General features: G+C 47.2%; 1 protein-coding gene across 1 annotated transcript in view; it reads left to right on the forward strand.

The window, feature by feature from the left end:
- aqp9b (aquaporin 9b) overlaps positions 1–14,011 on the forward strand; it is a 79,081-nt gene that overhangs the window by 44,664 nt on the left and 20,406 nt on the right. The window contains exons 3-4 of the mRNA XM_070859307.1: positions 11,705–11,842; positions 11,920–12,038. Coding sequence (XP_070715408.1) covers positions 11,705–11,842; positions 11,920–12,038 — 257 coding nt within the window. The remainder of the gene's footprint in view (positions 1–11,704; positions 11,843–11,919; positions 12,039–14,011) is intronic.

Consider the following 14,011-nt stretch of genomic DNA (forward strand, 5'->3'; position numbering starts at 1 on the left):
TCTCTAAATATCTGCCATTGCCCATCCACAGTCAACCCCTTAAGTATCATTCGCCAATCTATCCTAGCCAATTCACGCCTCATACCTTCAAAGTTACCCTTCTTTAAGTTCTGGACCATGGTCTCTGAATTAACTGTTTCATTCTCCATCCTAATGCAGAATTCCACCATATTATGGTCACTCTTCCCCAAGAGGCCTCGCACAATGAGATTGCTAATTAATCCTCTCTCATTATACAACACCCAGTCTAAGATGGCCTCCCCCCTCGTTGGTTCCTCGACATATTGGTCTAGAAAACCATCACTTATGCACTCCAGAAAATCCTCCTCCACCGTATTGCTTCCAGTTTGGCTCGCCCAATCTATGTGCATATTAAAGTCACCCATTATAACTGCTGCACCTTTATTGCATGCACCCCTAATTTCCTGTTTGATACCCTCCCCAACATCACTACTACTGTTTGGAGGTCTGTACACAACTCCCACTAACGTTTTTTGCCCTTTGGTGTTCTGCAGCTCGACCCATATAGATTCCACATCATCCAAGCTAATGTCCATCCTAACTATTGCATTAATCTCCTCTTTAACCAGGAGGGAGGGCGTTGAGTTCTTGGAGTCTCAGGCAAAGAGCATGAAGAGGTCAAGCGCAGACAACGGAAGGAGCGCGTGGCAAACCAGCCCCATCCATCCCTTCCCTCGACGAATGTCTGTCCCACCTGTGACAGAGTCTGTGGCTCTCGTATTAGACTGTTCAGTCATCAGAGAACTCACTTTGGGAGTGGAAGCAAGTCTTCCTCACTTCCGAGGGACTGCCTATGATGATGATGATGCTATTTACCAGCTGGGACATTGTTTCCCAAAGAAGTCTGTTTATACAGCAATCCTCCTTGATCGGTTGGGATTTTCTGTCCATCACAGTTCACCTGGGCCACTCCCATCTTTACAAACACGCTGTTCAACTTTCAGATGAGGTTTGTCCTTCTAACCAATATTTGGCATTAAAGTCCACGGGAATTGAGCCGAATGCTATAGCCAGGAGGAACACAAAGTGCTCAAAGGGCTGTGGGGCTGGAGGAGGTTGGAGTTAGGGATGGGTGAGGCCATAGAGGGATTCGAACATGAGGATGAGAATTTTAACATCTAGATGTTGATGGACCAGGAGCCAATGTAGGTCAGCGAGCACAGGGGCGATGGGTGAATGAGACTTGGTCTGAGTTAGGGTACAGGCAGCAGAGTTTTGGATGAGCTGAAGTTTATGAAGGATGGAAGATGGGAGGCCAGCTAGGAGAGGTTTGGAATAGATGAATCTGGAGGTAACAAAAGCATGGATAACAGGTTCAGCAGCAGATGGGCCAAGGCAGGGGTGAAGATGAGTGATATTACGAAGATGGAAGTAGGCGGTCTTAGTGATGGAGAGGATATGGAAATTCTTATTAGGTGCGAAATAGTTTTAGGGAAATTGATGGGATTGAAGGGCGATAAATCCCCAGGGCCTGATAGTCTGCATCCCAGAGTACTTAAGGAAGTGGTCCTAGAAATAGTGGATGCATTGGTGATCATTTTCCAACAGTCTGTCGACTCTGGATCAGTTCCTATGGACTGGAGGGTAGCTAATGTAACACCACTTTTTAAAAAAGGAGGAAGAGAGAAAACGGGTAATTATAGACCAGTTAGTCTGACTTCAGTAGTGGGGAAAATGTTGGAATCAATTATTAAAGATGTAATAGCAGCGTATTTGGAAAGCAGTGACAGGATCGGTCCAAGTCAGCACAGATTTATGAAAGGGAAATCATGCTCGAGAAATCTTCTAGAATTTTTTGAGGATGTAACTAGTAGAGTGAACAAGGGAGAACCAGTGGATGTCGTGTATTTGGACTCTCAAAAGGCTTTTGACAAGAGATTGGTGTGCAAAATTAAAGCACATGGTATTGGGGGTAATGTACTGACGTGTTGGCAGACAGGAAGCAGAGAATCGGGATAAACGGGTCCTTTTCAGAATGGCAGGCAGTGACTAGTGGGGTGCCGCAGGGCTCAGTGCTGGGACCCCAGCTATTTACAATATACATCAATGATGTAGATGAAAGAATTAGATGATTTATGATTTAGATGAAGGAATTGAGTGTAATAGCTCCAAGTTTGCAGATGACACTAAGCTGGGTGGCGGTGTGAGCTGTGAGGAGGATGCTAAGAGGCTGCTGGGTGACTTGGACAGGTTAGGTAAGTGGGCAAACGCTTGGCAGATGCAGTATAATGTGGATAAATGTGAGGTTATCCACTTTGGTGTCAAAAACACAAAGGCAGAATATTATCTGAATGGTGGCAGATTAGGAAAAGGGGAGGTGCAACGAGACCTGGGTGTCATAGTACATCAGTCACTGAAAGTTGGCATGCAGGTACAGCAGGCGGTGAAGAAGGCAAATGGTATGTTGGCCTTCTTGGCAGAGGATTTGAGAATAGAGCAGGGAGGTCTTACTGCAGTTGTACAGAGCCTTAGTGAGGCCTCACCTGGAATATTGTGTTTAGTTTTGGTCTTCTAATCTGAGGAAGGACATTCTTGCTATTAAGGGAGTACAGCGAAGGTTCACCAGACTGATTCCCGGGATGGCAGGACTGACATACCAGGAGAGACTGGATCGACTGGGCCTGTATACACTGGAGTTTAGAAGGCTGAGAGGGGATCTCATAGAAACATATAAAATTCTGACGGGACTGGACAGGTTAGATGCAGGAAGAATGTTCCCAATGTTGGGGAAGTCCAGAACCAGGGGACATAGTCTAAGGATAAGGGGTAAGCCATTTAGGACCGAGATGAGGAGAAACCTCTTCACTCAGAGAGTTGTTAACCTGTGGAATTCCCTGCCGCAGAGAGCCGTTGATGCCCGTTCATTGGATATATTCAAGAGGGAGTTAGATATGGCCCTTACGGCTAAAGGGATCAAGGGGTATGGAGAGAAAGCAGGAAAGGGGTACTGAGGGAATGATCAGCCATGATCTTATTGAATGATGGTGCAGGCTTGAAGGGCCGAATGGCCTACTCCTGCACCTATTTTCTATGTTTCTATCTGTGGCTATTAAGGCGGGAAGGAGCTGCCAAAGCTGGGAAGCTGCTTGGAGTATCTTGTGTTGTGCAGATGGTCCTCCCAGATCCTGAGATTTCTTATTGTGCTTTTGCGCTTTTGTGATAACTTAGGGGCTGCAGTTGACCTCGTCTGCGCCTCCCGTCAGCACCTCCAGAGGGTGCTAACAGGGCGCAAATCGGACGATCACTCCCAGCAAAATTGGCCTCAGGTTTTTTGGAGGCGCTACCAGGTACCGGCCCGCCCCGCTCGGGTGCGCCCGGTGATGATCATCGCCATGCGCACCATCTCGTTACCGCCCCACGCCACATAAATTTAGCTTCTCCCCCTCAGATATCGCCTGACGCTGACAACAACTTCCGCTGTTGAGTTGCAGGCGGGAGGCGACTGGAGACGTGCTATTTAGAGGCGCTATCTTGTCGAAAACATTGGTGTCGGTCATTATTATTTCCAGCTTGCTGACAGATAGGCAGAGTGCCTGATGCAAGGATTGTAGCGGTTTTCACCCCAAGCACTGTTTTGGCTCTTAAGCATATGTTTAATTCAGAGCAGATTTGACTCTGCAACATTTATCTCATTTCATGGGGGCTGTGTTGGCACTCGAGCTCCTGCTGCTACGTCACCGTCGGAGGTTACTTAGGCAGAGACAAATGCTGAGACAAAAGCAAAGAGAAAGGCAGAAAGGCAGAGAGAAAGAGAGGCAGCAATACAAAGAGAAAGGAAGAGACAGAGAGGGAGAAAGGCGCACAGAGAGAGAGAAAGAGGCACAGAGAGAGTGAGGGAGAGGGAGAAAGGCGGAGAGGGAGAGGGAGAAAGGCACAGAGAGAGAGAGAGGGAGAGAGGGAGAAAGACAAAGAGAGAGGGAGAGAGGGAGAAAGGCACAGAGAGAGAGAGGGAGAGAGGGAGAAAGACAAAGAGAGAGGGAGAGAGGGAGAGAGGCACAAAAAGAGGGAGAGGGAGAGAGGCACAGAGAGAGGGAGAGAGGCACAGAGAGAGGGAGAGAGGCACAGAGAGAGGGAGAGAGAAAGGCACAGAGAGAGGGAGAGAGAAAGGCACAGGGTTGGGGATAATATATTTGTAATGTCTGTAATGCACTTATGAATGACTCCACGAGGCAACGTGTTGTACTCAAACTGTAGTGACCTTGGTCCTTTATTCGTAACTCCAGAGTGAGGCACAAGCATGGTGAGCAGCCTTTCATACTGGGCCCTGCACACCTATGCCGGTGACCCTCAGGTCTCCCACTGCAGTGCCCTCTGGTGGACAGCCTCTGCCACAGGGGCAGGAAACCCCGGTCTCCACCAGTTGCACCCTCTAGTGGTGCCAGCATAGTATATACAGAGTGTAAACCTTATTGATAGTACATCGGGTAACAAGTCTCCATCTTATGCAACTATGCAGTGACTACACAGAGAGTATATCTATAGTCTGCATGTATAACAATATTAGCATGGATAAAGGATTAGCTAACGAACAGAAAACAGAGAGTAGGGATAAATGGTTCATTCTCGGGTTGGCAATCAGTAACTAGTGGGGTGCCGCAGGGATCAGTGCTGGGACCCCAACTATTTACAATCTATATTAATGACTTGAATGAATGGACCAAGTGTAATGTAGCCAAGTTTGCTGACGATACAAAGATGGGAGGAAAAGCAATGTGTGAGGAGGACACAAAAAACCTGCAAAAGGACATAGACAGGCTAAGTAAGTGGGCAAAATTTTGGCAGATGGAGTATAATGTTGGAAAGTGTGAGGTTAAGCACTCTGGCAGAAAAAATCGAAGAGCAGGTTATTATTTAAATGGAGAAAAATTGCAAAGTGCTGCAGTACAGCAGGACATGGGGTTCCTGGTGCATGAAACACAAAAGGCTATTATGCAGGTACAGCAAGTGAACAGGAAGGTCAATGGAATCTTGGGTTGTAAATTTGTTGAATTTGCTGCCTCAGAGAGCTGTGGAAGCTGGGTTATTGAATAAATTTAAGACAGAGACAGACAGTTTCTTAACCGATTGGGGAATAAGGGGTTATGGGGAGCGGGCAGGGAAGTGGACCTGAGTCCATAATCGGATCAGCCGAGACCATATTAAATGGCGGAGCAGGCTCAAGGGGCCATATGGCCTACTCCTGCTCCTATTCCTTATGTTCTTATATTCTAGAGAGAGAGAGGGAGAAAGGCACAGAGAGAAAGTGGGAGAAAGATAAAGAGAGAGATACAGGGAAAAGACAGGTACAAGAACAGCAAGATGTGGCCAGAAAGAGAAGGCACAATAGGGCTGGCAGCAGGTCACCTTACCCTCCCAGAGTATTCCGGCAGCAGTTCTCCTTCATCAATTTCACTGAGGAGCAGGGTGTTCGAGGACTGTGTTTCAGCAAGGACATGGTCACAGAGCTCTGCCATCTCCTGCAACCAGTCCCACGAAATTGAGAAAGACTTGCTTCCACACTAAAAGTGAGTTCTCAAGTGACTGAACGGTCCAATACGGGAATTACAGTCTCTGTCACAGGTGGGACAGACAGTGGTTGAAAGAAAGGGTGGGTGGGGAGTCTGGTTTTCCTTCCGCTGTCTGCGTTTGATTTCTGCATGCTCTCGGCAACGAGACTCAAGGTGCTCCATATCCTCCCGGATGCTCTTCCTCCACTTAGGGGCCAGGGATTCCCAGGTGCTGGTGGGGATGTTGCACTTTATCAAGGAGGCTTTGAGGTTGTCCTTGAAACATTTCCTCTGCCCATCTGGGGCTTGCATGCCGTGTAGGAGTTCCATGCAGAGCGCTTGCTCTGGGAGTCTCGTGTCGGGCATGCAGACGATGTGGCCTGTCCAACGGAGCTGGTTGAGTGTGGTCAGTGCTTCGATGCTGGGGATGTTGGTCTGATCAAGAACACTGACGTTGGTGCGTGTATCCTCCCAGTGGATTTGCAGGATCTTGCGGAGGCAGCGATAGTGGTACTTCTCCAGCATTTTGAGGTGTCTACTGTATATGGTCCACGTCTCTGAGCCATATAGGAGGGTGAGTATCACTACTGTCCTGCAGACCATAAGCTTGGTGCCAGATTTGAGGTCCTGGTCTTCAAACACTCTCTTCCTCAGGCAACCGAAGGCTCTGCTGGCACACTGGAGGCGGTGTTGGACCTCGTCATCGATGTCTGCCCTTGCTGATCATAGGCTCCCGAGGTATGAGAAACGGTCCACGTTGTCCAAGGCTCAGCCTTGGATTTTGATGACTGCAGGGGCAATGCTCTGAGGCGGTGTCAGGTTGGTGGAGGACCTTTGTCTTACGGATGGTTAGCGTAAGGCCCATGCTTTCGTACGCCTCGGTGAAGATGTTGACGATGGCTTGGAGTTCGACCTCTGAATGCGTGCCGACGCAAGCGTCGTCCGCGTACTGTAGTTCAATGACAGAGGATGGGACGACCTTGGATCTAGCCTGGAGGCGACGAAGGTTCAACAGGTTCCCATTGGTTCTATAGTTTACTTCCACTCCAGCAGGGAGCTTATTGAGAGTGAGATGGAGCATTGCAGCGAGGAAGATCGAGAAGAGCGTTGGCGCGATGACGCAGCCCTACTTGACCCCGGTCCGGACGTGGATTGGGTCTGTGGTGAATCCGTTGGCCAGGATCACGGCCTGCCTGTCGTCGTGGAGCAGGCGGAAGTTGGTGACAAACTTTTGGGGGCAGTCGACTCTCTCAGTGGCAGTCAAGGTCACCACTGCGCTCAATTTCTATGCCAATGGATCCTTCCAGTGTACAATATTAGACATCTCCAACATCTCTGGGTTTGCCATCCATTGCTGCACCCGCGAGGACACAGATGCTCTCTACAGAAGGAGAAGGGATTACATTTCCTTCCCCATGAGCAGAGAGAAGCAGCATGAGCGTGCATGTGGATTCCCCATGGCGCAGGGCGCCATTCATTGCACCCACGTCGCTTTTGCGGGCACCGCATCACAATCCTGAGATCTTCCGTAACCTCAAAGGCTTCCACTCACTGAATGTCCAGTTGGTCGCGACCACACATGAGGAATACTCATGCTGTCTGCCTTTCTTGCTCCATTCCTGCCCCCACCTTAACGCAACTCTTGTGCCAATACTCACTGTCTAGGCTCGCCGATGAATAATGATCATTTGGTGAGGTATTTGAATCCTGCGGAACCTTAGCTGAGAATGAATTGATGCTTACAGAAGAGGAGGGAAGAATATGGAGATAAAATAAATCATTTTTTGTAAATTTTAAACCTAGCGGGCGGACATCTTTTCCACTAATACTAAATAAGATGATTGCAGGGAGTTATCCGGGAATGCACCTTTGGTACTGGGAAAGATAAGGGAATGCAGGTATTTGTACTAAAAATAGTAACTATGATTGCACAATTAAGGTGAGATCATGAAGTAAACTACATCAGGGAAAAATCTAGCGTCGCAATTGATTCAAAAAATGAAAGTGCCACTGAAGTATTTGGCAGCACTTACAAAGATAAGTAAGATGTTGGAGTAGTGGTGTACTAGTGTTTCACTAGTTGTAAGTTGAAGCACTTGAAATTGATACTCTATATAAAATATTAGTGAAATCACAAAAAGGGGTTTAATAAAAAGATTTGCATTTATATAGCGCCTTTCACGACCACTGGACGTCCCAAAGCAACTTGTAGCCAATGAAGTACTTTTTGTTTGAAATGTAGTCACTGTTGTAATGTAGGAAACCCATCAGCCAATTTGCGCACAGCAAGCTCCCACAAACAGCAATGTGACAATGACCAGATAATCTGACGACGGGTCATTGACCCGAAACGTTAACGCTACTTCCTCTCCACGGATGCTGCCTGACCTGCTGAGATTTCCAGCATTTTCTGTTTTTATTCCAGAATCCAGCATCTGCAGTATTTTGCTTTTGACCAGATAATCTGTTTTACTGATAAATATTGGCCCCAGGACACCGGGGATAACTCCCCTGCTCTTCTTCAAACTAGTGCCATGGGATCTTTTACGTTCATCTGAGAGAACAGATATGGCCTCGGTTTAACATCTCATCCGAAAGATGGCACCTCCGACAGTGCAGCACTCCCTTAGCACTGCACTGGAGTGTCGGCCTAGATATTTTGTGCTCAAGTCTCTGGAGTGGGACTTGAACCCACAACCTTCTGACTCAGAGGCGAGAGTGCATCCCACTGAGTCATGGCTGATGGCATGTACTCTTAGCACCCTGGTCATCTGTTTTACTGTGTCTTGTTTCAATTCCTCATAGCACCTGTTTAAATGCGGCGATGATATTCTATGCAACTGCTATATGCTTTCCTTCCCTGATCGCTCTGCGGCTTTTGACGCAGTCGATCACTCCATCCTTCATCATTTCACCACTGTGCTCTGTCTCTATGGCATCTCTCAGTCATGGCTCCAGTATTCCCTGTTCTATCAGTCAACACATCTCCTGCATTGGCTTCTCTTCTCGCTGTGCTCCCAGTTGAATCAGAAATCAATCCAGTTCTCCTTTGAGTACTTCCACCCAGTCATTTTCCACTGCAGCACATGGCAATCTGAGATGCAGTCAATAACCGGGAACTCACGCGTAAAGGCAATGATGTTGTATGAGTTTTTTTACATGTCTGTATTAAGCGGCCATTCCCATCCACCCAGCCGGAGCTGGCTGTTATGGACAGGGCATTGTGAGAAATAGCAGGGCCACGGCTCGAAGCTTTGACGCCAATTTGGAGAATCACAGGCTGTGCATCTGCAACTTCTCGCACATGTGCTTCCTGAGTGCCATTCCCCACGAGCAGTGCGAGACCAGAGTCAGCCCCCAAATTCGCCTCTCCATTCGCTCAACAGAAGCAGTTCCTTGTGTATTTGAATGGTGAATACGCACACGTTAAGTGTTCATACGACAGCAATTTTCAGGTTACTCCTTAAGTTGATTTAAAGGACTCTGGTGCAACATTCTCTTGGTACTGCCAACGTAGGTCAAGGGTCAAGGTCTGCAGAAATGATAATACTGCAGACTTTGGACCATAGGAGCCAGACAACTTGAACTAATGTGGACAAAAGTGCACTGTGCTTATTTCCCTGGAGACGAACATCAGAGACCAAAGGCAGACATCCTACCGCTTCAGGGTCACATCTTTGCTTCCAAATTCTTCAATGGCCTCCATCCCTCCCTATCTCTGTGACCTCCTCCAGCCCTACAACCCGCTGAGATCACTACGCTCCTCCAATTCTGGCCTCTTGTGCATCCCCAATTTCCATTGCTCTGCCATTGGCAGCCCATGCCTTCAGCTGTCTGGGCCCTTGGCTCTGGAATTCCCTCCTTAAGCCTCTCTGCCTCCTTTTAAGATGCTCCTTAAAATCTGCCTCATCCTGTCCTAATATCTCCTTATGTGGCTCGGTGTCAAATTTTGTTTGATATCGACCCTCTGAAGTAACTTGGGACATTTTACTACATTAAAGGTGCTATATAAATGCAAGTTGCCGTTGTTCTGCTACTGTAAACCCCTTGGTGGAGAGGTACTTTTCATACATTGATGTTTTAATGACTCTATACTACGGGCTAAACACGTGTTTGCTCAGCACCATCCATTAGCTATCAGTGGCGTTTCTGGCACCCTGTGTGACTTGCGCGACCCTGGGTTAAAATCACGTTGAGGTCCAAATGGCGTCTTTTACATTTTAATGAGGTCTGCCCCTTTCCCGACACTAACGATAGCTCTGTTGGTGACAGACCCGAACGTTTTGGTAAGGCAGTAGGAAGCGCCAGGCTGGGTGGGCAGGGTTAAATCTGGTCTTTCACGTTTCTCAGTTAAGTGAGATCCGGATTAGTAAGGAGGTGACGAAAAGGTAGCAACATACATCAAGGTAAGCTAGGAGGCTGAAGGCGCCCCACCAGGTTGACGGGATTTGTTGCTGTATTGAGCAATCGGGACAGACTCCTGAGGTCAGGAGCAACCTCTTGTTCCAGCTCTGTATCCCTGCTTCATTGCGCTGGCCTTTATACCCAGCGGGTAAGGGTGGTGGGGTGGTGCTGAATCCTCAACCATAACCGATGGCTATTACAGCGGGTGGCATCGCCCAGGTCTGAACAGCTCGCTGGGGGGGCGAAACTGCAGAAGGAATTCAGCAGCTACAACACAGGAGAGAGGGAGGGGAGCGGAGGGGCCTGGAGCGCAAAAGTGAGTGTGGTAGGGAGCGAATAAATGGAAAGACTAAAGAGAGAAATGGAAAGAGAATGAAGAAGAGAACTAATGGGGGTTGGGGGGCGGGGGGGGATATATTTCTCTCTGGATATAATGAATCCCCAGGGGGTTGGTTGAAGGCTTGTGCTTAACCTCAATGAGATGCCAGTCGTCGAAGTCATTGAATTTCAGCCTCTAAATGAAATATCTTCTACAGTTAAAATTCAGTCCTGGGCTCTTCCAGACAACGACATGCTGTTTAATTGCACTGTTTGGCTAAATTGAGCTCACAAACCCAACTTTGGACACTTTTAATTAGCAGCTTTCACCATCATTCAGGTGGAGTGTATTGCTGGTGCTGTCAGGGCTGGGAATAGATGAGCAGACCTCAGTCAGAGAGTCGGGATCCTCGTTCCCACGATTCAAACCAGCTCAGCTAAGCACTTACTACCTCTCCACACTCCTGTGGGATCATTAACTTGAATTGCCAGGGATTCCATATCCATCTTGTGTGTGAGATTACTTTACCCTCAAGGAGCAGAGTAACATTTATATACTGAGTGCCGCTATATTAGAAACATGCTTTCTAGACAGTGAATGAAATCCTTGATATTTTAAACAGACCCCCAGTGATTTAATTTTATCATTGAGATTTTTGTTTGATCTCTATAACTTTGAACCCAGTCTGTAGTTTGTCTATACTTAAAAGATGTTAAATGGATCGACAAATACACTATTTAATGTACAGTAATCAGGGTTTTCATTCTTTTAAATAGCTTGGAAAATCAGTGATTTGAAAGAAACTAAGACTTGCATTTATATTGTGCCTTTCACGACCACCGGACATCTCAAAGCACTTTACAGCCAATAAAGTACTTTTTGAAGTGTTGCACTGTGGGAAACGCGGCAGCCAATTTGTGCACAGCGAGCTCCCACAAACAGCAATGTGATAATGACCAGATACCTGTAAGCTGCTTTTTATTATGTTGATTGAGGGTTCAATATTGGCCAGCATACCGGGGATAACTCTCCTGCTCTTCTTCGAAATAGTGCCATGGGATCTTGTACATACACCTGAGAGGGCAAACGGGGCCCCGGTTTAACGTCTCATCCGAAAGACGGCACCTCCAACAGTGCAGCACTCCCTCAGCATTGCACTGGAGTGTCGGCCTAGATTTTTGTGCTTTGTTTAAGGGAATAGTCCTTCATGAAATTCCTGACATTGGTGCTTGTCAGATGCTCAGTCATATTTACACCTGTCATTAGACTTCTCCAGTCTGAGCAGAGGCTGCCAATGGCTTTAAATGCTTTGAGTGTTTCTTCAAGCTACGACTCTTAAAAACCTGCTCCTGATAAATGAATGAAATAGCCATGTGGCTAATCCATGGAATGCGATGGTTATCATTGGAAAATGTGACAGAGAATATTTGACTTTTTCCCCCGCATACTGTGAATATGTCTGATATTGTTCCAGGAGGCCACCTGAATCCTGCCATTTCCCTCTCTATGTGTGTGCTAGGACGGCTTCAGTGGTTGAAACTTCCCATCTACTGCGTCGCGCAGCTTGTCGGAGCCTTTGTCGGTTCAGCGGCAGTATTTGGGCTTTATTATGGTAAGTCTGTCATTTTCACATTGGCATTTAAGTAATGGAAATCGCCGAATACTCAGTAATCCTTCTGTACTTTTTAGATGCCTTCATGGCTTTTGATGGCGGCAACTTGGCAGTAACGGGCCAAAATGCAACGGCACAGATTTTCTCCTCTTATCCAGCTCCACACTTGTCATTTGCGAATGGCTTTGCAGATCAGGTAAACTTAAATGCTTTCAAACATAGTGCTTCTGGTATGTTTCATGTCTCGCTCTTTTTGATCAATGCCAACTGATTCTTAAAACACCCTGCAATTGCTGTCATTAACGAGCATCTCGCAGTTAGCTAGCACTCTATGGGCAGCCCGGGGCAATGCACCCCTCTGATTTGCCCCTGGGAAGCACTTGTCCTTTATTGCCTCCTCTGTATTGCATCAAAGATGTAGAACTCCTACCAATCTACGGCTCAGTGTGTTGACACTCCACCAGCCTACAATCTCTTTCCCCTCCACCTGCTCCATATTCTGCACCACAAAACTGTACCAGCGAGCATACAATGGCCAACTGTCAGGTTCATTGCCGCCGTTGGTCTGGAGTTGGCCGTGACGAAGTGCTTAACAGTAGCTATGGAATCTCATCCCTTGCCATTTCCTTATTTTCTTGAGCACGAAGACTTTTGCCAGTGGCAGAAGGCAGAATGCGAATTCACCTTGGAAGGGTTTGCAAACCCACATTATCTACCACTCCGTGGCTCAGTGTCAGCACCCGCCTCTCAGTCAGAAGGTTGTGGGGTCAAACCTCATTCCAGGACTTGGACACAAAATCTAGGCTGACACATCAGTGTAGTGCTGAGGGAGTGCGGCACTATCAGAGGTGCCCTCTTTAAAATGAGAGATCAACGGAATGAAAATCGGGCTTGTTTTATAAAGAGTGGGTGACCTGCTCCGCCCTGATTACTGCCATGTAGTGAAAACAGAAGATTTCCCCATTACATCAAGGCTCCATCTGCCTGTTCAAATGGGTGGGGGGAAAAAAAATCACTTGGCGCTATTCACAGAGGAGTTCTTCCAATGGCCTGGTCAATGGTTATTCCTCAAGCAACTGCTAACTGTTCAATTTATCTTGGGAGACCTTGATGTGGGACTTTTGTGCTGAGCAGACCAATAATCACTTTGGAAGGGGTACACTCTCGTACAGCTCCACGAATGTGCCACAATTCCATCATGGCACCGAATTTGCGGTCGGAGGCTTCCCGCGGGGAAATGCCTCCGATCCGCAAATAAAATTCCCGCGCACCTGGTGGTCCAGGAGGTACGGAGACTCGTGGTCCTGGGCCTCTCCGGGAACACGCGGGTAGAGGCCTGCGTATCCCAGAGTCGCACGCGGTTCGCAAGTGCCCATGGGATCATGTGGGCTGGCCCAACGAATGACAGAAGGGAACACAAAAGCAAAATACCGCGGATGCTGGAATCTGAAATAAAAAGAGAGAATGTTGGAAATCTCCGCGGGTCAGGCAGCATCTGTGGAGAGAGAAACAGAGTTAACGTTTCAGGCCGATGACCCTTCATCAGAATGACAGCAGGGGATCCCCATTCATGCTTATGGAGATTCCATATGTATGACTGGGAACACCCCAAAAAATACCTCTACACCAAATAAATAAAAAATAAACATTACATATTTAAAATTAATTAAAATGGTGTTTAATTAAATATTTAAAACAAAAATTAAATTTTTTGAAAAATAAATTAAAGGGGCTAAAACTAAACTTACCTGATTTTACGGGTTATTAAATGTATAAATTATTGATAAATTTTTTTTTAACTCTTACGCTGGTAAAAGCAGGCCTTATACCAGACATAAGAATTTCACGTGCATTTGTTGGGCAGAAGTTGGGCAAATAGCCCCACTCTCCGTCAGCAAATCCCTTTTTCTGGGATTTGTACAATCTTGACAGATCGCAAGTTCTGGGTTTTAGCACATACGCAACACATGCCTGAACTTGGAACTTACTCGGGCCCATAGGGACCACAAATTATGGCCCAATATATACTCTCATTCAGTATAGCTTCATTGGGTGATCGTATGTTTCCTACTGATATTACATGGCGCTGCAATCTCTCGCCGCTCCTGCGCCCCGACCTCGCCAGTCCTGCTGTACCTGCCCACGCTCCAACCACCGACCTGGGTTATG

Source organism: Pristiophorus japonicus, chromosome 17, assembly GCF_044704955.1.
Source record: "Pristiophorus japonicus isolate sPriJap1 chromosome 17, sPriJap1.hap1, whole genome shotgun sequence".
Classification (NCBI taxonomy): Eukaryota; Metazoa; Chordata; class Chondrichthyes; family Pristiophoridae; genus Pristiophorus; species Pristiophorus japonicus.